The sequence below is a fragment of the Mixia osmundae genome, assembly GCF_000708205.1.
Source record: "Mixia osmundae IAM 14324 unplaced genomic scaffold scaffold_3, whole genome shotgun sequence".
NCBI lineage: Eukaryota > Fungi > Basidiomycota > Mixiomycetes > Mixiales > Mixiaceae > Mixia > Mixia osmundae.
In genome coordinates this window covers 1,100,790-1,121,857 of record NW_014575561.1, presented here as the reverse complement: position 1 = coordinate 1,121,857, position 21,068 = coordinate 1,100,790, and the positions used below count along the sequence as shown (strand labels likewise).

General features: G+C 56.5%; 9 protein-coding genes across 9 annotated transcripts; 5 read left to right on the top strand and 4 right to left on the bottom strand.

Annotated features, from left to right (window-relative positions):
- Positions 1 to 230: 230 nt before the first annotated feature.
- L969DRAFT_47019 (uncharacterized protein) lies at positions 231 to 3,168 on the top strand (the record flags this gene model as incomplete). The annotated part of the gene is made up of 3 exons (XM_014714084.1): positions 231 to 419; positions 469 to 2,762; positions 2,811 to 3,168. 3 exons carry the CDS (start codon positions 231 to 233, stop codon positions 3,166 to 3,168), a joined length of 2,841 nt encoding a protein of 946 aa, XP_014569570.1.
- Positions 3,169 to 4,531: 1,363 nt separating this feature from the next.
- On the top strand, positions 4,532 to 6,015 carry L969DRAFT_93514 (uncharacterized protein; the record flags this gene model as incomplete). Its single annotated transcript, XM_014714083.1, has 4 exons — positions 4,532 to 4,715; positions 4,767 to 5,171; positions 5,228 to 5,847; positions 5,887 to 6,015. The coding sequence occupies 4 exons, from the start codon at positions 4,532 to 4,534 to the stop codon at positions 6,013 to 6,015; spliced, it is 1,338 nt and encodes a 445-aa protein (XP_014569569.1).
- A 25-nt stretch (positions 6,016 to 6,040) lies between these two features.
- L969DRAFT_93513 (uncharacterized protein) lies at positions 6,041 to 6,868 on the bottom strand (the record flags this gene model as incomplete). Its single annotated transcript, XM_014714082.1, has 7 exons — positions 6,041 to 6,192; positions 6,249 to 6,342; positions 6,402 to 6,469; positions 6,528 to 6,543; positions 6,601 to 6,668; positions 6,720 to 6,774; positions 6,824 to 6,868. 7 exons carry the CDS (start codon positions 6,866 to 6,868, stop codon positions 6,041 to 6,043), a joined length of 498 nt encoding a protein of 165 aa, XP_014569568.1.
- L969DRAFT_102433 (uncharacterized protein) lies at positions 6,855 to 11,678 on the top strand. Its single transcript, XM_014714081.1, has 8 exons — positions 6,855 to 7,012; positions 7,063 to 8,333; positions 8,373 to 9,296; positions 9,346 to 9,584; positions 9,803 to 9,892; positions 9,944 to 10,220; positions 10,272 to 10,471; positions 10,524 to 11,678. Exons 1-8 carry the CDS (start codon positions 6,960 to 6,962, stop codon positions 11,637 to 11,639), a joined length of 4,170 nt encoding a protein of 1,389 aa, XP_014569567.1. The 5' UTR covers positions 6,855 to 6,959; the 3' UTR covers positions 11,640 to 11,678.
- L969DRAFT_102432 (uncharacterized protein) lies at positions 11,651 to 12,610 on the bottom strand (the record flags this gene model as incomplete). The annotated part of the gene is made up of 4 exons (XM_014714080.1): positions 12,498 to 12,610; positions 12,186 to 12,439; positions 11,820 to 12,124; positions 11,651 to 11,759 (listed from the first exon to the last, which is right to left on the bottom strand). Exons 1-4 carry the CDS (start codon positions 12,517 to 12,519, stop codon positions 11,651 to 11,653), a joined length of 690 nt encoding a protein of 229 aa, XP_014569566.1. The 5' UTR covers positions 12,520 to 12,610.
- Positions 12,377 to 13,925, top strand: L969DRAFT_86232 (uncharacterized protein). The gene is made up of 3 exons (XM_014714079.1): positions 12,377 to 12,770; positions 12,824 to 12,994; positions 13,053 to 13,925. The coding sequence occupies exons 1-3, from the start codon at positions 12,612 to 12,614 to the stop codon at positions 13,674 to 13,676; spliced, it is 954 nt and encodes a 317-aa protein (XP_014569565.1). The 5' UTR covers positions 12,377 to 12,611; the 3' UTR covers positions 13,677 to 13,925.
- L969DRAFT_93509 (uncharacterized protein) lies at positions 13,749 to 18,478 on the bottom strand (the record flags this gene model as incomplete). The annotated part of the gene is made up of 5 exons (XM_014714078.1): positions 13,749 to 14,086; positions 14,137 to 16,666; positions 16,765 to 17,793; positions 17,848 to 17,955; positions 18,014 to 18,478. The coding sequence occupies 5 exons, from the start codon at positions 18,476 to 18,478 to the stop codon at positions 13,749 to 13,751; spliced, it is 4,470 nt and encodes a 1,489-aa protein (XP_014569564.1).
- Positions 18,479 to 18,543: 65 nt separating this feature from the next.
- L969DRAFT_93508 (uncharacterized protein) lies at positions 18,544 to 20,106 on the top strand (the record flags this gene model as incomplete). Its single annotated transcript, XM_014714077.1, has 4 exons — positions 18,544 to 18,696; positions 18,757 to 19,758; positions 19,809 to 19,951; positions 20,007 to 20,106. The coding sequence occupies 4 exons, from the start codon at positions 18,544 to 18,546 to the stop codon at positions 20,104 to 20,106; spliced, it is 1,398 nt and encodes a 465-aa protein (XP_014569563.1).
- On the bottom strand, positions 19,871 to 21,007 carry L969DRAFT_86229 (uncharacterized protein). Its single transcript, XM_014714076.1, has 2 exons — positions 20,226 to 21,007; positions 19,871 to 20,176 (listed from the first exon to the last, which is right to left on the bottom strand). Exons 1-2 carry the CDS (start codon positions 20,941 to 20,943, stop codon positions 20,160 to 20,162), a joined length of 735 nt encoding a protein of 244 aa, XP_014569562.1. The 5' UTR covers positions 20,944 to 21,007; the 3' UTR covers positions 19,871 to 20,159.
- Between the last annotated feature and the right edge of the window lie 61 nt (positions 21,008 to 21,068).

Below are 21,068 nucleotides of genomic sequence, written 5' to 3'. Positions count from 1 at the left end.
CGATGAGAGGTCGTTCACACGGACAGATTGCCGCATGGCCGACATCTCTATGAGCTGCAGCATCGCGCGTCGGTCCAAATAGCTCGTGGCGGCTGACACATCCCTTGCAAGATGGACGCCAAGTCATCATACCCCCGGGACGAGATGGAGGACAAGAAAGCTGGACAGACAGTGTCAGAGCCGAGCACGACGGTAGTGTTGAAGGTGATCCATTCTCTTGCATAAGTTGGATGAGCCTGACCTCCAGACATGGGCAGGTCGAGGGCATGACATGCGGTGCCTGTGTGAGCAGCATCGAATCCGGCCTGACTCAGCCCGGCGTCAAGTCTGTCAGTGTAGCCCTCCTGGCGGAGAAGGCTACCATCACATATGAACACTCGTCCGGATGGACGGTGGCCAAGCTATGCGAGGCAATCGAAGTCAGCTTGCCGTTTGCGCTATTACTCATCGCGCTGACAAAAACAGCAGGACATGGGCTTCGACGCTTCGCCCCTACCAGATAGATCAGAGGATACAGTCACGCTGGGAGTATACGGTATGACATGCGCGAGCTGTACTGGCTCTGTCGAGAGAGGACTGCTCGCACTTGCGGGCGTGGAGAGCGTAGCCGTCTCGCTCGTCACCGAACGCGTCAAGGTCACCTACGACAAGTCGGTCCTCTCTGGCCCTCGCGCACTCATAGAGACAATAGAAGATCTCGGCTTTGATGCTGTGCTCCAAGACGAATCAGATACCCTCCAGCTCAAGTCGCTCGCACGTACCAAGGAAATCCAAAGTTGGCGCGATGCATTCCGTCGGGGCGCAATGCTTGCTGTGCCAGTCTTCCTGCTTAGCATGGTCTTCCCTATGCTGTCCCTCGTCGGTCCGCTCGTCAATCTGCGTCTCGTCAAGGGCATTTATCTGGGCGACTTGCTATGTCTGCTCCTTACCCTTCCAGTTCAGTTTGGCGTCGGTGCCCGATTCTACAAGTCAGCAGCAAAGAGCTTGCAGCACGGAAGTGCCACTATGGACGTCCTTGTCGTAATGGGCACCTCTGCAGCCTTCTTCTTCAGCGTCTTCGCCATGCTCCTCGCGCTCTTGCCCGGCGGCGATCCAGACTTCCACCCAAAGACATTCTTCGACACTTCTACTATGCTCATCACTTTCATCTCCCTTGGCCGATATGTAGAGAACCTTGCCAAGGTCAAGACCTCAGCTGCCTTGTCCAAGCTGCTACAACTAACACCATCGTCTGCTATCATCTACACCGACGAAGCTTGTACGGTTGAGCGCAAGATTGCGACCGAACTCGTGCAGCTCGGTGACACGGTCAAGCTCGTGCCAGGCGACAAGATTCCTGCCGACGGTCATGTCCTGCGCGGTCAGTCGAGTGTCGACGAGAGCATGGTCACCGGTGAAGTCATGCCTGTTCCCAAAACTCTAGGCGATGCGCTCATCGGCGGCACCGTCAACGGCCTTGGTACGCTCGACATGCGTGTGACGAGAGCTGGCAGAGACACGGCACTCGCACAAATTGTCAAGCTCGTCGATGAGGCGCAGACCTCAAAGGCGCCCATCCAGGCTTTTGCTGATACGGTCGCAGGCGTTTTTGTCCCTGTCGTGCTCTGTCTCGGTCTGCTCACTTTCGTCGCTTGGATGGTTCTCTCGCACACCCACGTCTTGCCCACCTTGCCCACAATCTTTCGAGACGCCACAACGAATAAATTCATGGTCTGTCTTCAGCTCTGCATCTCCGTCATCGTGGTCGCCTGCCCTTGTGCGCTCGGTCTCAGCACGCCAACGGCAGTCATGGTCGGCACTGGCGTCGGTGCGCAGAATGGTATCCTCATCAAGGGCGCTGGACCTCTCGAGGCGAGTCACAAGGTCGATCGCATCTTGCTCGATAAGACGGGCACGATCACAATGGGTAAACTGACTGTCAAAGAGATCGCTTGGACAGACACTTCTGCCGTAGATGCACAAGACCTGGCCGCTCGTCAACAATGGCAACGTGAGGTGTTACTGATGACTAGCGCGGCAGAGAGCAAATCAGAGCACCCTCTGGCAACAGCTATCAGCGCTTTTGGACACTCGTCTCTGAGCTCGTCAGAAGCCGAGGCTTCGGCTGCTATTGCGTCAGTCGAAGTCTCGGACTTTCAGGCTGTCAGCGGTCTTGGCGTCAAGTGCAATGCAAGTCTGAGCTCAAGCTCCACCCGCCATTCTCTTACAATCGGCAACGCGGCGTTCCTCGCCAGAGACAGCCATGTCCTCTTGCCAGCTTCGCTTGAGGGCTTCAAGGACGAGCAGGAAGCCCGAGCGAGGACTGTCATTCTCATCGCGATCGATAACGCGCTAGCCTGCATTGTTTCACTCTCAGATACGATCAAACCTGAAGCTCGTCAAGCTATCGAAGGGCTGCGGTGGATGGGCATTAGCGTCCTGATGGTAACGGGAGACCATCGTGCAACTGCGCTCGCTATCGCTGCAGAGGTCGGTATTCCTCCAGAGGACGTTCACGCTGGTGTATCACCACAAGGCAAACGCGCGCTAGTCGAGCAGTGTAAGAAAGAGACCGCAGGCAGACGTCACATCGCTATGGTCGGCGATGGTATCAACGATAGTCCCGCACTCGCCTCTGCCGACGTCGGCATTGCACTTTGCTCTGGCACAGACATAGCAGTCGAAGCGGCAGATATAGTGCTGATGCGAAACGACCTTCTTGACGTCGTCGCCGCGCTCGATCTCTCGCGTCGCATCTTCCACCAGATCAGGCTCAACTTCTTGTGCGTGACATGTGTAGCCGGATTTTGCGAGGCTGACGTGTGCTGCAGATGGGCGACTGTCTACAACCTTGTCGGTATCCCTCTGGCCATGGGCGTTCTGCTCCCCTGGGGTATTCATCTGCATCCCATGCTGGCGGGTCTGGCGATGGCGTTCTCTTCGGTTTCTGTCGTTGGATCTTCGTTGACACTGCGCTGGTGGAGACGGCCCAGAATTGCGTGTCATCGAGACGAAATCAATGCGCGCGACAGCAAGGTCGCCATGGCGTCCACGCTTTTTGCGTCTCTGGGCCGAACCAGTCACTCGGCTCTGCGATCACTATCAGGTCTGAAAGCTCGCTTGATGTCTCGCGGGCCGACAGTCACGTCTGTCGATTATGTTCCCCTCACTACTGCGGAGCCAGTCTAATCGACGCGACGCGTCAATCAAGTGTCCGGTTTTGGCTATTCAGCCATCTCCTTCGACAGTGACGTAGGCACGAGGTTGCGCATGCCGCTCATGGGCATGTGATCTCACAGCCCTGATGTGCAAAGCATGTCACAGCATTTGAGCTACCCTGGAAGACCATCTGCCTCGGCTTCCCAAAGCGTCGATCGCATGGCGCCCGCTGTGCCTGAGTATGTCTAGCTCGTCGGACAAGGCAGTCAGTTGTAGAAGCGCAAGGACCCTTTGTCGTCGAACATGGATGCATATGGCCTTCATGAGCTTTCGATGCATCGAATGAACAGCAATATCCTGACGGCTGCGGGCTCATCCGCCCCAAGGACAGCGAGCCTCGGCTCAGACTTGTGCTAGCCCATATAGCAACTCACTTTGCATTTTGAGGACAGTCCTTGCGAAAGAGACGCAGCGTGCACTTCCGAACGGCCTTGCTAGCATATTCGAGGGTCATAACGGTCGCATAGAGTCATCACTCCTGCTTTGCACGTCGCATATAGGCCAGGTCGAGATCTCCGGCGGGCCCCTAGACGAAGCGCAGCCATCGAGCCGTCATCGACAAATCTGCCAGCGCTAGAAGGCGATCCGCATTGCCGGCCGCACCCCGCTTTCATTTGTCGCGTAGTCTACACGTCCGCCGTCGCTGGCTCCTATCGCCACGCGTTGCATTGACACGACAAATTCCCGATCATTATCTTAAGCAGAGGCTAGCTACGTGCTCTGGACCCGCAAGCCAATCTTCTGGACGACCCAGATTGTAGGAGCAATCGTGCAGATATCGAGGTAGAGCTCGCACTGCCCACACTCGCTCGCTCGCTCGCCCGCCCTTGTGCTCGTTCGCTCGTCTCTTCTCGAGCGAGTGTCAGCAAGGCCGGCTGCCCGGTCGCATTAGGAGTGCACGCGCCAATCTTACGCGAGTCGCGACACGGGAAGCCAAAAAGCGAAAACACAAAATTCAGTTTGCCTCGCCGCTCGCCATCTCTTGAAGCGGCCGCTCGCTCGCTCATCTCGCGAATCGCTTGCTAGCAAGTGTCGGAAGCGTCACTTCTCGACTGACGAGCCAGCCCACTGTCTAAGGCGCGATCCCTCAAGAGGCAGGCACTCTTGGTCGTTGTCTACAACAGCAATCCCTCGCTTCGTGCCACATCCTCGAGCACAGGCGGCTCAGGCGTACACAATCGCGAGACTCTGACGCTCTACAGTCGATCTGGCATCGTCTAGGCAGTCTCATTAGATCATCACACGAGACTAGAACCAGACTTCGCAGGGCGAATCACTCAGTCTTTAGAAAGTAGAATCTCGAATTACCTCGACCCGCTAACTTATATCGAACATGAACATGGAGCGATCTGCGTCTGCCTCCTCATCCTCTTCGTCACTATCGTCCGCTTCGATGAGCTCGCCTTCGGTTCTGCCGTCGAGCCATCGTCGCCTGCCGGCGTCACTGCTGCCCAAGTATATGCACGATCCCGCACTGCTGGAACTCGTGCGGAGCAGGGTCACCAAAGGCATGATCAGTACGTGTCTGCTCACCTCATCTGAGATCGGAAGCTGACATTGACGCGCAGCCTACCTTGCGAAGAAGGTCTACGACGTGATCCAATGTGGTCCAGCCACCGCGCCTTTGCCATCACCACCCGCAACGCCCACCAAGGATGGCTTCGAGGGACAAGCTGCCGCTGGCGATCTTGCTGCTGATCCAGCGCTGCCGAGCTTAGAAGCCTTCATCCTGACACTCGTACAAAAGTCGAATGTTCAGGTGCCTACGCTGCTCTGCACGCTCGTCTATCTCGACAGGCTGAAACGAAGACTGGCAAAAGTCAGCAAAGGCATGCCATGCACTCGTCATCGCGTCTTCCTTGCCACGCTCATCGTCGCGGCAAAGTATCTCAATGACAACAGCCCGAAGAACATGCACTGGACAAAATATGCTGCAATCTTCCCCCTTGCAGAGACCAACCTCATGGAATCTCGTCAGTCGCGCGTCATGCTCGCTCGGCTTGCACATGCTGACATTTCCGCCGCGCAGAGTTGCTGCAATTGCTTGACTATGACTTGCGCATGTCCGAAGAGGAGCTGCTTGTCCACTTCCGGCCATTCTTGCGCCAAGCCGTGCCCGTCACTGCTGCTGCTCTGGGCGGTCGGCCCCTTGCTGACCGACGGATGCCATCACTCGAATCATGCGGCTCGACTTCCACTTTTGCCTCTTCTGCTTGCCCACCTACACCGCGCAGAGTGTCCCAGCATCACGCGTACAGCAAGCCTGCTGTGCCGACACCGGGCAACAGCCCCATGCGGAGGACATCCTCCGCCCAGTCTGGGTCTCCCTACACGCGCACTGCGCAAAGGCAAGCGCACAGGCAACGCGTCTCGCCGGAAATACGCCGGTCAGACTCGCAAGAATCGAGCCCAGCCTCTGAAGAGGAGCCAATGGCGATCGAGCACCAGCAACACCACCATCAGCGCGCCCAGCAGCAGCTGCATACGATGCGCTCTGTCGAACATCTCGATGTGCGATACATGCAAGCAAGCCAGCAATTGCGCACTCGCAAATCTGCATCCAATTTGCTCGCGCGTACTATCGAGGCAGGCAAAGGCTATCTGCAAGGCGGCAATCGAATCGGGCGGGCCACGCTCGAAGCGCCTCTTGTGGTCGACGGTGTCACTATCGTTCAATGATCTGCTCAGAAGCGAGCAAGCAGGCCGGTCCTGCTTCTCGACAAAGACGATCACTTGGATGAGTCACTCTGCACTCACATCATTCTCACCGGCACATCATCCGATCCTCGTTGTAGACGCACTCGACTGGCGCTGTAGCAAACATAACCATATGCATGCTTGTTCACTCTTCCGCTATCCTGCTCTTGACAATCTTGATCTCCTCCTTGGGCCTGTCTGAGCTGTCTACTGCTAGTGCTCCCAAGCGCTCTACGACCCTCATGCCGCTCTTGACCCGGCCGAATATTGTGTGCTTCTTGTCTAGGTGGGGCGTCGCTGTGTGATGGGTCAAAAGAGTCACTTTGGCACTGTAAGCAAGGAAAGCGACTGACGCGCCAAGGTGATAAAGAACTGGCTGCCGTTTGTGTTTGGGCCCGAGTTGGCCATAGCAAGTATGCCTGCGCCCACAAACCGCAAGTCGGGCGTCTGACGATGCAGCCTGTTGCGTGAGTGAAATCCAACGATGGACGAACGAGCAGCCGCACGATCTCGTCTTCGAAGGGCTTGCCCCATATGCTCTGTCCACCCCTGCCTGTCGCAGTAGGATCACCGCCTGTCTCGATCGACAAGCTATAGCAGAGCTGTTCGGCCTAGGGAGGTTCGGTCCCGACCTTGTATCATGAAATCCTGCGAGGACGGCATCAGCTGCTTGTCTGAAGGAATATGCTCAGGATGCAGATGTACGGCTATGACGCGGTGGTAGAGTGTCCCGCTATAGTAGCCTTTCCGGCTGAGTTCGAAGAAGTTCTGGCCTGTGCGATGACGGTCAAAGACGTCCTGTAGGCCAGCGAGAGTGATCTGACATGTCTTGGGAGCATGCTGCCAGTAGAGCTCAAACTCTATTGCGCCCAGGTTGGTCTGTCGAGGTTCATGAGCACGCGATTGGGGCAGCCGTGAAGGAAGTTGCCTCGTGTACGACGCCCTTGCCTGCCATCAAGATCGAAGAAGCCATCAATCAGCTGTAGAATTCTTTTGACTTCGCGCGCGCAACTCCACATTTTGCCTGGATCACTTGGCCATTGATATCGGCTTGTTTGGCAGCGATGGACTCTGCGACGGACAACAGACTTCCCAGACTACCGCCAGAGCTCATCAAGCACGTCCCTGGCCTCGTCTGCGTTTGCATTGGCTCATGTCGGACAGCAGTCTCATCCTATCAGCATTGTTCGAAAGTCTCCTGCCGAGAGCGTCTTTGGACCCTTATCTGGCGGTAGACAGGGACGCAAGCACGGGCTATAGTACTGGCAATGTCACGCCATCGATCAACAGCCGGCCTTCCTACTCGACAGGCAGGAGAGGCTCCATCGCGCCCGTCACGCTCCTATCTCGGCCTATCGACTCTTCTCCCGCTATCTTTGCCCGTCTTAGCTTGGTCAATCGGACCTGGTATGGCGAGGCGCGCAAATATCTGTGGCGAGAGCTCCATGTTGGCTTTCCCACGACGTTTGCCAAGCTCGTAGCCACGGTTGGCGTGCAGCAAGAGGACTCTGACGACGACGAAGAGGAAGCGGACTCGCCCGGGCCCCGAGGCCGTTCGTTACCCTCGACGCCAGAGATACCCGGCACAGCATCGACGAGCATTCGGCGAGAGTCTCAGACTGCTTCGCCGGAAAGGTCACGCGGGCGCTCGCCATCCATGCGACGCAAGAAAGATATAGACGAGCCCATCTGGCCAGTTCGCCAACGGTCAAGCTCCAGAGCACGCAGTCGCTCTGAATCGCTTGATGCTCGCAGAATGCGTCTGAACCAGAAAGATACACAGCAATATACCCCGCCAACCTCGCGAGAAGCATCGCCTGCTCGCTTTCTCGAGGTTCCAAACCAATCCATAGAGATGGTCATGCAAGGTCTGCCCACCCCGCCCTTGGTAGCACTCGAAGATGATCAAATCACATTCGAGGAGGAGAAGCGACGCCACCAGAGCAATCCGGGCCTGCACACGCAAATGATCTCCTTTGCTGCCTTCAGGACCCATGGCATGGCGCGCACCGGTGCCCAGGGCCAGCATCAGCGCTTTGTGACCGCTACCCGACTTTTGAATCTCCTTCGGTCCACACGCGATCTCGGCTCACTCTTGGTCAATCGCACCGAGAGGGAGGCAATCTTAGCCAAGCTACTCGAGCCAAGGTCCCGAGCGCAAAGTGAACTCTTCGAGGATTACTCGATCGGTCACCTTACCGCCGTTGGATTCTCCGAATACCAGGATTCGGCCATCTCGGCGGAAGTACTGCTCGAGCTTCTGCTGCGAGGCGGCATCGAAGCCGAATATGAAGAATTACAAGGCGCAACGATAAGCTGCAATGTCGGCACGGACGTCGGTCTGCATGCCACGCCACTTGAAGCGCTAGATATGTGTGGCTGTGTCAGCGCTCGGATGATCGATGCAATACAGGAACTCATCGAGACATATCGTCTGGGTGAAGGCCCATTCGATGCTTCTTTATCGGCTCATACAGTCACTTTACAAGGCCATGCTGGCGATCAGCAGACTCGGCGTTTCACATTGCTTCGAACACGCTTTCCCCATCTCAAGCGACTCGGTATGAGTCATACCCTCTTACGACCTGCATTATTGGAAGCTTTTGTCGTTTCCTTCCCTAACTTGACGCATCTCGATCTCTCGCATTCGAGAGCATCAGCATCTTTGCTGGATGCACTCGGTCGAATGCCGGGTATGCGCTTGCGGTCGCTCAATTTGGCAAGCTGCAAGGGGCTCACTTCGCATTCGATCGAGCGTCTCCTTGTGGGCTCAGGCCCAGATCCCACCCCCGACGTGGTCACGGCGGAGCTTGTGGAGCTCAGTCTGCATGGCGACGAATCTACCCATAGTCCCTTGACGGCCGCCGATCTGCACCGCATCCTCACTCTCGCGCCTTGTATTCGCTCAGGTCGTCTGCGGGTCTTTGATATTTCCAGTACAGCCGTGACGGATGCTGCGCTCCTGTCGATGCCAGATCAGCCGAGTCTGCTCGATCTCGGCTTAGCACACTGCATCTGGCTCACTCTGGACGGCGTGACCGACTTTCTCAGAGGTAAAGCGAGCAATGTAGAGATACTAGACGTTCGCGGCAGCTTCTTGGGTGCGCCCGTCAACCTCTTGGGCGCCCGCGCAGGCACAATGCCTGTCAGCAATCTCGGCAGGACAGAGAGCCCAAGCAGAATTCCTCGAACGAGACCATCGCTCGACGTGATGGCTTTGCATAGCAAGCTTATCTTCCCGCTGTGTCAAACGCTTGGTACATTCACGAAGGAAGACGACAGTCGAACTTACGTCCGACGAGTCTCACATCTGCGCTGCGTCGAGCTCGATGACACTACGCTTGAAGACATCCAAGGCGGCGCTTTCGGTTTCGCTGTGGTCAACGGCCGCGGCAAGCGAGGTACGCGCATGCATTGTGATTTTCAATGAGCTTACAGGATCACACGTAGGCTGGTACATCGACACAAGTGTGACTTCGATACCGAGTCATATCGCCGAAGATACCAGCCGACGAAGTCTCGTCAAGCTAGACTCGGAAAGCGACGTCACCCGGGCTCTGCGATTTTTGTCAAGCTCACCTGGCAGCGCTTCGGCTGACATCGGTTGGCATGCTCAGAAGAGTTCAATCTTGCGCGATGCAGGGCTGCTTGGACGCGATGCGGGTCTGTATGCGTTCCACGCTTTCCAAGTGTGACCGCACCTGAATGCATGGCGTAAAGACGATCACAGAACTCGTGCCGATTCATTCCAGCGCGTCAATGAAGGTGGCGACGCGCTACGAGGAAGGCGTTTCGTTGCAGACGCGCCTTGGCTGGCGTGTTTATTATTGTCCAAGACGACCTGCGAGCTGACCCTGTTCCTCAGCACACTGCACCTCGACAGACAAAGTAGCGACAGCTTTGACAGCATCGCAAGGCTCGACGCCTGAAGAGACAGCAACGAGCTAGACTCGACACATTCTTTACACCACTCGACGCAACTCCGCACAAAGAACACGTACAATAACAGTTTCTGTCCACTCGCAGAATGACTTTCACGACACTTCAGTATGTCACACTGGCCCTGGCTGGCCTCGCAAGCACTTCCCTTGCACACACTGGCAGCTCGCACGCCAGCGGTCTCGAAGCGCGTGAGTTGCACAGACGCGCGATCAAGGGACCGTTCAGCAAGCTGGTCGCCTCGAAGAAACTCACCAGCAAGCAAAAGGCAGCACAGCAGTTCTGTCGAGACTTCACTGGTACCTGCTACAAGACCTGCTTTGCGGGCAACTACGGCAAAGAAGTCTCTATCGTGTTTGAATGCCAGGCCGCTGGCAATGGCTACGGTGAGCGCGATCCGTGCACTTTGGTTTTGCATCGCTGATGAGTCGGTGCAGATTTCGGCTGCTCTTGCAATGGCAAGGACAAGACGAACACCGTTCTCAACAAGATTGGCAAAGCTCACCTTACACCTCAGACTGTCCTCCTGACAACCTCGACCGATACTGTCTCGTCTACCGCCACGACCACCGTCACTGAAGGTGTTCTCGTCAACAATACGAAGCCTGTCACTGTGGATGTAACCTCGACCGTCACTGTAAGCACATCCCGCTTCGCCCATCGCGGCTTGAATCTCACGCCATGTGCAGGTGCCAACGACCACAGTAGTCAAGCTCACAACCGTCACCGACGGTACGACGATCACCAAAGAGGTCACGAAGACAGCTATCACGCTGCCGACGGTGGTCTCGAAGCTCGTTGCGCCCGCCGTACTCGTCAAATCTTCCAACACAGACAACTCGCTCTGCCTGGCATTCACGGATACTTGCAAATCTCAATGCCGATATGACGGATCCCTCGCGGGTACGCTCACGTGCAAGAAGGGCTCCAACGGACACTATGCGCTCAAGTGCAAATGTCTCGACGGCAAGGACTTTACCCGCCAGGCACTTGCACAGGTCGAACACAAGAGCCCGCACAGCACGACGATCCCCGTTGTTGGTACGACGACGGTCTTGCAGACCCAGAGCGTCACCGTCACGAAGGATTACTACACCAACGTTGGCCCGACCGTCACTGATGTTCATCTCAAGACGGTCAAGAAAGGCGCTACCACCACGACGACGACTGTCTATGCCAAGGCTACTCATACCACGACGAGCACAACGATCATTGCTGCTGCCGCTTCAGGTGTCGTTCAACTGAGGACCTCGAGCAAGAAGCTTGGCTACATCTCTGAGAATTACTCGACCCGCATGAACGGCAAGAAGTCTAGCTCACCATTGCCCTTCTATGGCACGACGACGAAGCGCAACTCTGCTCTGGAAGTCTTCTTTGCCAAGGTTGGCAACTCGAGCTACTACAACCTCATGTCCATCAACGGCGTTGATCCCCGCTATCCCGCACTGGGTGGCATTGTGCCCCATGGCAATAGCGCGACATTTGGTCCCAAGAAGCTTGGCTACGCGATCCTGAGCGATGTCGCGCCAAGCTCGGGTGAACCGTCATCTGCTGGCAACGCTTACGCCGTTCCTTCACTCTCAGAAAGCGCGATCTGGAATGTCAGCACGATCGGCCACACGCTTGCGGCTTCATGGACCAACCCGGGCGGCAAGATCAAGAAGACACAAGCTCTTTACGATCCCAAGGATGATGCAATCATCATTGCAGGCGACTACAAGACGTACCATGCCCGATATCCTGGCTACGGCGTGCCCATCACGCTCTCCTTTACGCCGTACCTGAACAGCAACTCGACAAAGTAGACAGCAGCACGTCAGAAGGGAGTCGTGTAAGCTCGAGATCCGGCTGGCTGGCTCGAGGCGTTGTATAGCATTGCACTGTGTGCCCGCCATTCCTGCAAAACGGGTCGGAAGCCTCCTTCACTGAGGAGCTAGGGTTCCGACGATCATCTCGCTGAGGATCTCAGTGCGCCCAGGCCAAACCGATTGCCCCATCCACCGGTGAGCGATGAGCCGAGCGAAGGCAGGGTAAGGTCCGACATGGCAGACGCGCCGGAAGCTGCCTTTCTAGCTTTGGCCTGCGCCCTGAAATTGGTGGAGATGCTGTCGATGGACGTGTCGAGCACGAGACCGCCGACGACCATGCAGTCTAGCAATGCGTGCACCTCATCAAAGTGGAAGATGAGGTCGAGCTCGCAGACGTTCTCGAAACATCTGTCGAGGGCCTCGACGAAGACTTGGATGAGATCGAGTATGCCTAGCTCGCTCTCTGCCTCGTCGACGACGACCTGGACAAGTGTGCAGCATCAGATCTGACGTGGTCTCGGGAGGCCAGTGAGGAGGACGGACTGCAAAATAGAGCGTGGCATAGTGTCTGAAGATGACCTTGTTGGCTCGAGGGACGATGTCCTGCCTCACAGCGGGTGGAGCGTCACCTCCTCGCAGACCGAGCCCGTCGAGGCCTTCGGGTATATCGATGAAGTTGCAAGCAGACTCCGAGCGAGCCGTGATGAGCTCGTAGACTCTGTTGACGACGGCAATGCGGGCATGGGACGGTGCGGGGGTGTAGTACTTTGTCAGCCGGGGCTTGCCTGTCTGGTTGACTGCCAGCCCCTTCATGGATCAGCTCTGACTGATGGGCTTGAAGGAGACTGTGCGCACAGATGAGCACTGCATCGATCATCTCACGGGCAAGGAGCGCTAAGTCGGCGCTCGCGTGCGTGGTGGCCAAGGCACTCGCAAGCTTGGACTCTGCTCGCCTCAACAGGGCACACCATGGCAGACAAGGACGACAAGGCGCCGGGCATGATGAGCGAGCAGGCACTCGCCAACACGACAGAGCCAGACAGGTCAGTCTCTACGAGCAGCGGCGTCGACCTGGCCTCTCCTCAGAGTCAGTCTCCTCCTGCCTCTACGCCACCGCCCACAAGCACAGTCGGTCCTCTTCATCTCGTCGAGCGCCCATCCATGTACTCATCTCCTGACAGGCACCTGCTACGCCTCCGCGAGACTATGCGCGGGATGCCAGCTTGCTTCAATACGCCCTACCGCCTGCACCTCTGCCGCCCAATCAGACGATCCCCAACTTCTTGCGCTTCCTAGCGACGCTCATCTTCTGGACGGGCAGCCTGACAGGCATCGCTGTCTTCACCTACCGAGTACGTGCCCGAGGTGCTCAGCCGCTGTAGTCGTGACTCATCGTGGGCGATGACACAGTCTGTCGTGTTTCCGAGGTTATTGCTCCTCTCGGCTCGACTGACATCACTGCAACAGCACAACAACGGCATCTATGACAAGCTGCTCGTCGGTCTCAAGGCATACGCTCATCGCCATCCCAAGCTTCATCCTCGCGCTATAGCGACGCTCAACCCGTCCGAGCCAGCCAAAGTCGCGACACCTGCCGAGCCTGCACGAGCTTCAGAAGAGCACAAACCTCTTCTTGAACCGGGCAGTACAGCTGAAACGACCTACGAAGCGCCTGATCTTACCCGGGATCTGCGTGCTTCGCTCAAAGTCCTAGCTGTCGAACTGAAGACACTCAAGCAGCCCAACACAAAGACCTCGCCACATGATTCCGGCAGCGCGAGGCTACTCTCTTCCCTCGACACGCTCTCCTCCCAAGTCTCTGCACAGTCTTTCTACTATTCCAACCAGCACATCAGTTCTGCCGCCTCTATGGGACCAGGCGGAGAGCACGTCAGCCAAGCCATACACGGCACTGCTGTCACTCAGAGTCCAGCGATCAATCAGTGCAAGAGCGAGATAAGAGCCATGAAAGGTCTGCTGCTCAACAGGCGCAACTTTGGCATGCTCACAGGACGCAATACTCGGCAAACATGATCCCTCTCGCTCAGCAAGAATGTTGTATGTACGTGCACAGAGATGACAACAACACGAGCCCATCTATACATATCAGCGCATGCGTGAGCAAGCACAATCACAATCTGCAACTGGACACGTCTTGTGACCTCGTTTGAACCACTCGAGGATATGCATCGCATGCCCGCCGTGCCGACACGTCTGACAGTAGCACCACGCAGAAGCGATCGCTTTGATATCGCCAGTAGCATGTGCCTGTGAATCGTCTGCCACTGCGAGATCTTGCAGACAGATTGAGCATTTCGGGAACGACTGGCCGCATTTGGGGCAATGCGTCACTTTTCGTCGCTCCGTCGCATTTGCCGGCCTCTTCGTCTCGCTTGCGCGAGTCTGCGTACTCTGTGAACCTGCAGAGACGACCTCGTTGCAGACTGAGAAGCTCATCAGCGTCTTGTCACCTGTCTTTGAACGAAGGACGCACAATTGCAGCGAACGAACATGCGAGTGGCAGTCGGAGGAGCAACGACAGGTCGTGTAACGGCGATAGCCCTGGACCGTGCACCGCGTGCAATGTCAAAGTGAGCACGCTGAGCGTACAGCTTCCATTTGTTGAGCAGCCGACGGTAGGCGCCGATCCATCGTTCGGCTCTCGTGCTTTGCCATCGATGGGGAGCATACGAAGCCACGATGGCCGCAGTCTGCACATCGCCCGTTCGATCGATATAGGCTTGTAGCAGGTCGAAGCCCGAAGGCGTCAGACCGAGCAGGACGAGTCCCTCTAGATCACCACTTTGTACAGCTGACTTGGCCAGATGCTGAAGCATTTTGACGAGCTCGTCGTCGCTCAAGAAACGTAGCGCGACAGCTATGCGATCACGGAGGGGCAGGCCTTGCTCGTCGAGAATGTCAGACCAGTCGCCGTTGGCAATGTAGGCCATCATGGCCCGTGAGAATGGATTGTCGAGCTCGCCCGAGATGGAAGTACACAGATCACGGAAGATCGCATTCTTTGATGACGAAAGTGTGTCCTTCTGTGCGAGGAAGCCAGCGAGCGCAGGCGCAATGAGCTTGATCTGAGGATCCTTGCTGCGCTGCAAGATCTTGACAGCCTGCTCTGTGTTGCCCGAGAATAAAGTCCAGGCGGCTGCCTTTTCGAGCTGGCCTGCCTTCTCATATCGTTTTGTTGCATCCTCGAAGGAGTCAAGCGCATAGTCAGCACCGAGCATGTGCAAAGCGAGTCGTCTTTGCGCCGGTCTGGACGTGGCAGCAGGCGCGAAAGCAGGAACATTGTTCAGCTTGTTGTAGTCTTTGACAGCTTCTGCAAACACGGCATCCTTCGCGCGGGCTTGTTCACCTTTGCGAAGCGATCGCGAGACATCATCAAGCACAGAGATGGCAGACTCTGACCTGCGGCCTTGCGGACTCGCGCGCTCTGGCGTACTCGCGATCTGGGCGCCCTGAGCAATACCCCGGACGATAGAAAGGATGCCTTGGTAGTCAAACTCGATGCTACGCACACGTGTCGTGGTGGTCGTTGCCAGCCGATCGACATGATTCAGCCAGGACCACATGTCCGCAAGGTCGGGCTCGGTGTCTGATGCCATCGACTGATTGGTGACACCATAGCCTGCGATGGCCCGTCGACGCATGACGCTGCTGATGTCCAGGTCGAGCGTATGAGGCTCTTCGTCCTCTGCTGGAGGCACGCGAACGCGATTGAGTAGCCTGCCCTGCGAGCCTCGTGCGATGACGAGATCGCCAGAAACATGCCATGCGAGCTCCATGGGTGGCACGAGCTGAACGAGCTCAATCTGACCGTCACGCGAAACAGACACAAGCTCCGTTTGCGATTTCCCCTTTGTGCGGGCAGCAAACGCGAACGCTGCAATTGGCTGAGAGAAAGCAGGCGTAAGGCTTTCGCTGAAGAGCAGCGGCCGCGCCAGTCCGGGAATTTCGTGGCGAGACCGATTGAGAGGCACTGGCACCTCGGAGTCTGCCGCAGCTGTCTTGCGGTGCTGAGGCTCTACCAGGGCATTGCTGGCAGGACCGTCAATGACATTCCAGATTCGTAAAGCTCGCTCGTCACGTTCTGAAGAAGCGAGTAAGCCTCGTCGCGACGAATTGAAGGCGATTGCCGTCAGTTTCACAGGCTCAAGGGCTCGTCTGGCAGGGTATACGTCCCTGGCTTTGCGCTTGTCGCTCGCGTCGTCATCTGAAAATGACAGGATCGAGTCTGCTGGCCACCTCGTGTCCCAGATTTTGACTACATTGTCATCACCATAGCTCGCAAAGCGATGATTGTCATATGGGTCTGCGCAGAGCCCATTGACTGATCGGGTGGACCAGACTAAACTCTGCTGATGAGTCGAAGGAGCGCGCAAGTCGTAGGATCGCAATGACTTTGCGCCCATGCCTGCAACAATGGTAGGCGAGCCTGATCCGGCCAGGAAGATGACGGAGGAGCAAGCTTCTGAAGGACCATGCTGCATGAGCGGCTTCGGCTCCGACAATGCCGCGCCAAGCCGCGTTTGAGCTTTGGCATCCATGTCTGCCTGTAGGACTCCTGCTGCAGTCTCTATATCCCATACTTGCAGACCATAGTCTCTGGACTTGTCCAATCCAGTAGCGAGTAAGTGAGGATCCGAAGGGCAAAAGGCGACACTGTTGCACGGTCTGGACGCTCTCGCCTGTAATTGTACCTGTCCAGGCGTCGAAGGAGTGTTTGGCTCGACACTTTGGCTGGTGGCCATGTGAAGAAGTATGCATTTTCCGGAGAGCATGCCGAGTGCGATGAGGTTGGGATGCGAGTAAGACCAGGCCAAACTCCTCACGGCAGCCAAGTCAGAGTAAGCCGCGACCGTCTTGACCGTTTGACGCCTGCGCTCTTGCCCGAGCTCGTACAGCTTGACGTCGCTGCTGCTCGCCACGACGAAGCGCTCGGACTGGCCTGAGGGATCCCACAGCAGCCTCCGATGGGCCTGCATCTCAGCAATGCAACGCTGGGGCGCTTGCTGTTCAGCGAGAGCTAGCAGATCAGCGCCCAGCAGAGGACGCGACGGCCATGTCAGACAAACGCTGCATGCTTGCGGCGCTATCTAGAGCCAGGTACAACAGGCGAGCCCTTGCTGGGGATATGACTGAAGGAGCCAGCAGCAAACCACTTCTTGTTTGCTTCCTCCACACGATTCGCCCGTGTCGGATCGATGATCTCGAGACCTTGATGGGGCGTAAAGGAGAGCGATGAAGCAGTGCCGCTGGTCTGTGACCCAGACGTAGCCGCTCGAAGCATCGAGAGGCGGTTCTTGCTCGCTTTTGACATCTTGGCTTTCGTGCGCGTGTCGGCTACATTTGCACGGATAGAGCCAGTCGCTTTGCCGATCATGCCCAGGCCTTTGGTTTCGTCGAAGGCGCCGTCTTCTTCCTCTGCTTCGCCGAACATCTGTCGGTTCTGGAGCTTACGAAGCTCGGTCATTGCATAGGCTTCCTTCGCCTTCCGCGCTCTCTTGCCACCCCTGCGTTTCTTCTTTCCCTCTGCAGGCACGGGCAGCGCTTTTGTGAGCTTAGCGGGTGGCGGTTCGGCGAGCTTGTCAAGCTTGGTCTCGATATCCTCTCTTACTTTGAGACCAAACGATCCGTCTTTGCACTGTCGTCGCGCGTCGATCCTGGCGGCAAGTGCGACCTTTGCGCCGATCTTGCGTTGAGCCTTGACTCTGTACTCTTCCGCTTGACTCATGACGAGGTCAGAAGCATAGATGAAGCCAGTGTGCCGCCTTTGTACGAGATGGGACCCTGTCGCGATACCGGAAGCGCTCTTTCTCTGAGCGCCGAGAAGATGGATATTGCAAGCTGGCATCTTGCTCAACGCAGTCACGCCGCCTGCAACGCCGAGCAGTTTTGTAGCTGTCTCGGTGCCGAGCAGAACTGTCAGGTTGGGCGCGAGAAGACTCATGCGCGATTTGACATGCTCGATAATCGTTCGCCGAGCGGCTTCAAGCTGCGCGATCATCGCACAGGCGTCCTGAACGGCTTGCCATTCTTTGGCCGTCAATTGTCGGCCGGCATTTGTCGTTGCAGTGACGGTGACGACCATGACTGTCGCTGACGGCAGCACGCCCTTGAGATCGGGCGTCCCCAAGTCCTGCTCGTTGTCCGTCAGGGTTCTGCATTCCGTACCAAGTGAGGGATGGCTGACCTCTGGATTGCCAATGGCAAGGACGGCGCGACAATAATCAGTGGGTGCAAAGTCGCTCAGCAGCTGCTCCAGCTCAGAGAACCGCGGCGAATAATGATCTCGAGCAAACTGCAAGGAAGGTTGACGCTGTGTCAGCGCAATGCAGACGCCACGAGTCCTCACTTGCCTTGTAAGCCAGCAATATCTCATTGTCGATTTCGACAGCAAGATTGTTAGCCTGTACGATGAGCCGATACTCTGGCGAGTCGGAGGATGACATGTCGCCCGGTGTCTGAGCAGAGTATTGCTCCACTTGAGCCAGTGTGTCCCTGAAGCGGGCAGTCGAGACAAGTTTTGCTATCTGCCTGACGGAATCGATCGTACTCGTCTGCATCTTCTCGACTTCCTCTGCATCCAGTTCCTCTGCAGGCGCTATGCCTCCTTCGGGTATAGGCAATAAGTCATCCTCTTGCTTCATCTCTTGCTCGTCCCTCTCGTCCATCTCCTCGTCATCTTCACTCGCTCGTCCCTTGCCCTTGCCGTTGACCGATGCGACGTGTCCGTTCGTCGCAAAGGCTTCGTAGTCGTCTGCTGGTGCGTCATCGTCCGAGCCATCCAGATCAGCCAGTAGCTCGTCTGCTAGAGAAGACATCGCTCCTGCTGCCACGTAGTGAGTGAGCTTGCGCTCGTCAGGTGCGACTCGAAATATTTGTAATGATGTGTCATCAAGCTGACGATACAGGAACAGCAGGCGAAACTACCTCGATAGTCTGCGCACTCCCCTCGCCTGACCACCACAAGACCCTGACTGTGACGTCTGCAGTCGTCTCCGCCCCTCCAATGGCTCCTCGAAGAGCGCAGTCCGAATTTGTACGCCTTTTCTCTCTGGAGGCCAAGATTGCTTGCTGACTCAGATGGGACCGGCCATAGAGCGAGGATGGCAGTCACTTTGACATGGAAGAGGATAGCGATGCCGGAAAATCAACAAGGAAGCGTGTCAATGGCAAAGCCAAGGCCGGCGGGGCTAGCGGTAGCAAAGAATCCAGGACGGCCCAGAACAGACAAGCCCAGAGAGAGTTTCGTCAGCGCAAGGCAGCCTATCTCAAAGATCTCGAGCTCCAGATCTCGGTCCTTTCGAGCTCGAGAGATGACCAGCTTACGATGCTGCGGACCGCTTGCCGAGCGCTGGCTGACGAGAACAAGTCGCTACGAGACTTGGTCGCCAGCTTGACAGCGTTCCTTGGTCGCGACCTCGGCGGCTGTGTCACCCCCGAGCAACGTATGTTCATCGACAAGGAGCTCAATCGTACAGAGTCAGACGTCGTCCACGAAGCTCTAGGCCATGTCAAGCCTACCGCACCAACATCGCACCCGACCGACGCGAGAGCCTCGACTTCAACATCTGAGACCAATGGCCTCCCGGCCAATGCTTTCACTCGACCAGATCAACCAGCATCTTCACCGTCTATGAGACGCGGTCAAGAACAGCCTGGCGCCGAACCCTTTCTCATCCATGCTAGCAAGCCCGTCTATCAACCTGCAGCATTTGCTGGTCTGCCTGCCCCTCCTACGCAACAGTCTACTGCCGATATTCGCGATTTGCAAGGCGCAGAGGCACTAGCTCAGCTCGGTGCCCCTCGCTCTCGATCCTCATCGGGCCTTCAGAGCACTTCACCGATCATCAACACCTGGAGCTCGACTGCCTCTCAGTCTACAGCGGTAGAATCACCCGAGGGCTCCACAGACTTGGACAAGATATGTCAATTCGCTGCCGGAGATGCAAAGCTCGAAGCCTTCCAGCTCATCTGCTATCATCTTGAGAACCGCAAGAAGGATCCAAGTTATCACTTGCCACCCACGCTACGTCCTACCTCGCTTCAATGTACTGTCTCGCACGATCAGTGTATCGACGGCCTTCTCTGGCCCAATCTAGTATGCGACCAATCATGGCACGGAGGAGATGGGGCTGATGCAGCAGACAGCGTGATGCCCTGATCACAAAGAAGGCAGAGATCAACCTCTATCCCTTTTTAAGCGATCTCGTCAAAGAATCCGTCATACATCAAGAGAATTGCCTGGATCCGAATAACTGGGAAATGTCGGAACGCTTCATGCGCAAATATGCGTCAGTCAACTTGCCCTGGCTTGCCTTCAACTCCGGGCTAATCTGTAACATGCAGCTTTCTCATGGACCAGACCATGCTGGACATACACAACCATTGGCGAAGGAGTCGGGGCCAGGATTCCCTCACCCTCGTGGAGCTTCGTACACCGCCTTAGATACTCTGCCATTCTATGCAGTCTTGACTATATGATGTACAGACATTGCGTCCTCACTTGCGCTTCCAGACTGCACGCGTCTGTCAGTAAGAACCAAACATACCAGGCGGTCAGCGCACCTGTGATCATCTCGCGCCGCTCTCGGCCGGGTGCGGGATGACTGGGCGCGCTCTGGTGGATCTTCTCGAAATCGGGCAAGAGTTCATCAAAGAGATCCAGATCGACAGAGTAAGGTGGCCCGCCTGCGCGATCTCCATCCATGGGAAACACGAGTGCGATCAGATGACCGCCGGGCGCCATGATCTCTGAAAAGCGTTGTCCCCATGCCTTGCGCATGCTGGGCGGCAAAGCACATAGGAATGTATACTCGTAAGCCAGAGCGAATTTGTCATCTGGGACCTCAAAGTCGAAGAAGTTGCCGCACTGAAACCGTACACGGTCCGAAAGATTCGGCTGTGCAGCGTACCAGACCTTTGCAGCTTCGACAGCGGTCGGCGAGATATCAAGACCGACGCAGTCCATCTCGTATCGTGCAGCTATCGCGGCCACGTCATACCCTCGCCCGCAGCCAGGTATGATTGCCGTCTTGCCGGGCTGACCCAGTGTTTTGCCGATCGGCAGCTCCTCCAAAAGTTCACTCAAGCCCGGTTGGATGTCATTGTTGTCCCAAGGTGTGGAGCCTGCCTGCCATGCCTTGTCCCATCCATCAGGCGAATGGACCAGCTGACGCATGCGTTGATTCTCAGGTCGCTCGCCTGGATCGCGGATACCGAGCTCGGAGAATGACTGCACAGGTGCGTTCGCCGGCAAGATCTCTCGAGTCCCCCGCAAGAGCATCTTGGGTACCCAGAGCCTGGACCTAGACGAATGGTAAAGATCTGGCAAAGGCTGATCGATACTTTGGCCTTCGAGGCAGCTCGCGCTGATCAATCGTATCAGCACGTCAATTGATTTTCTTGGAG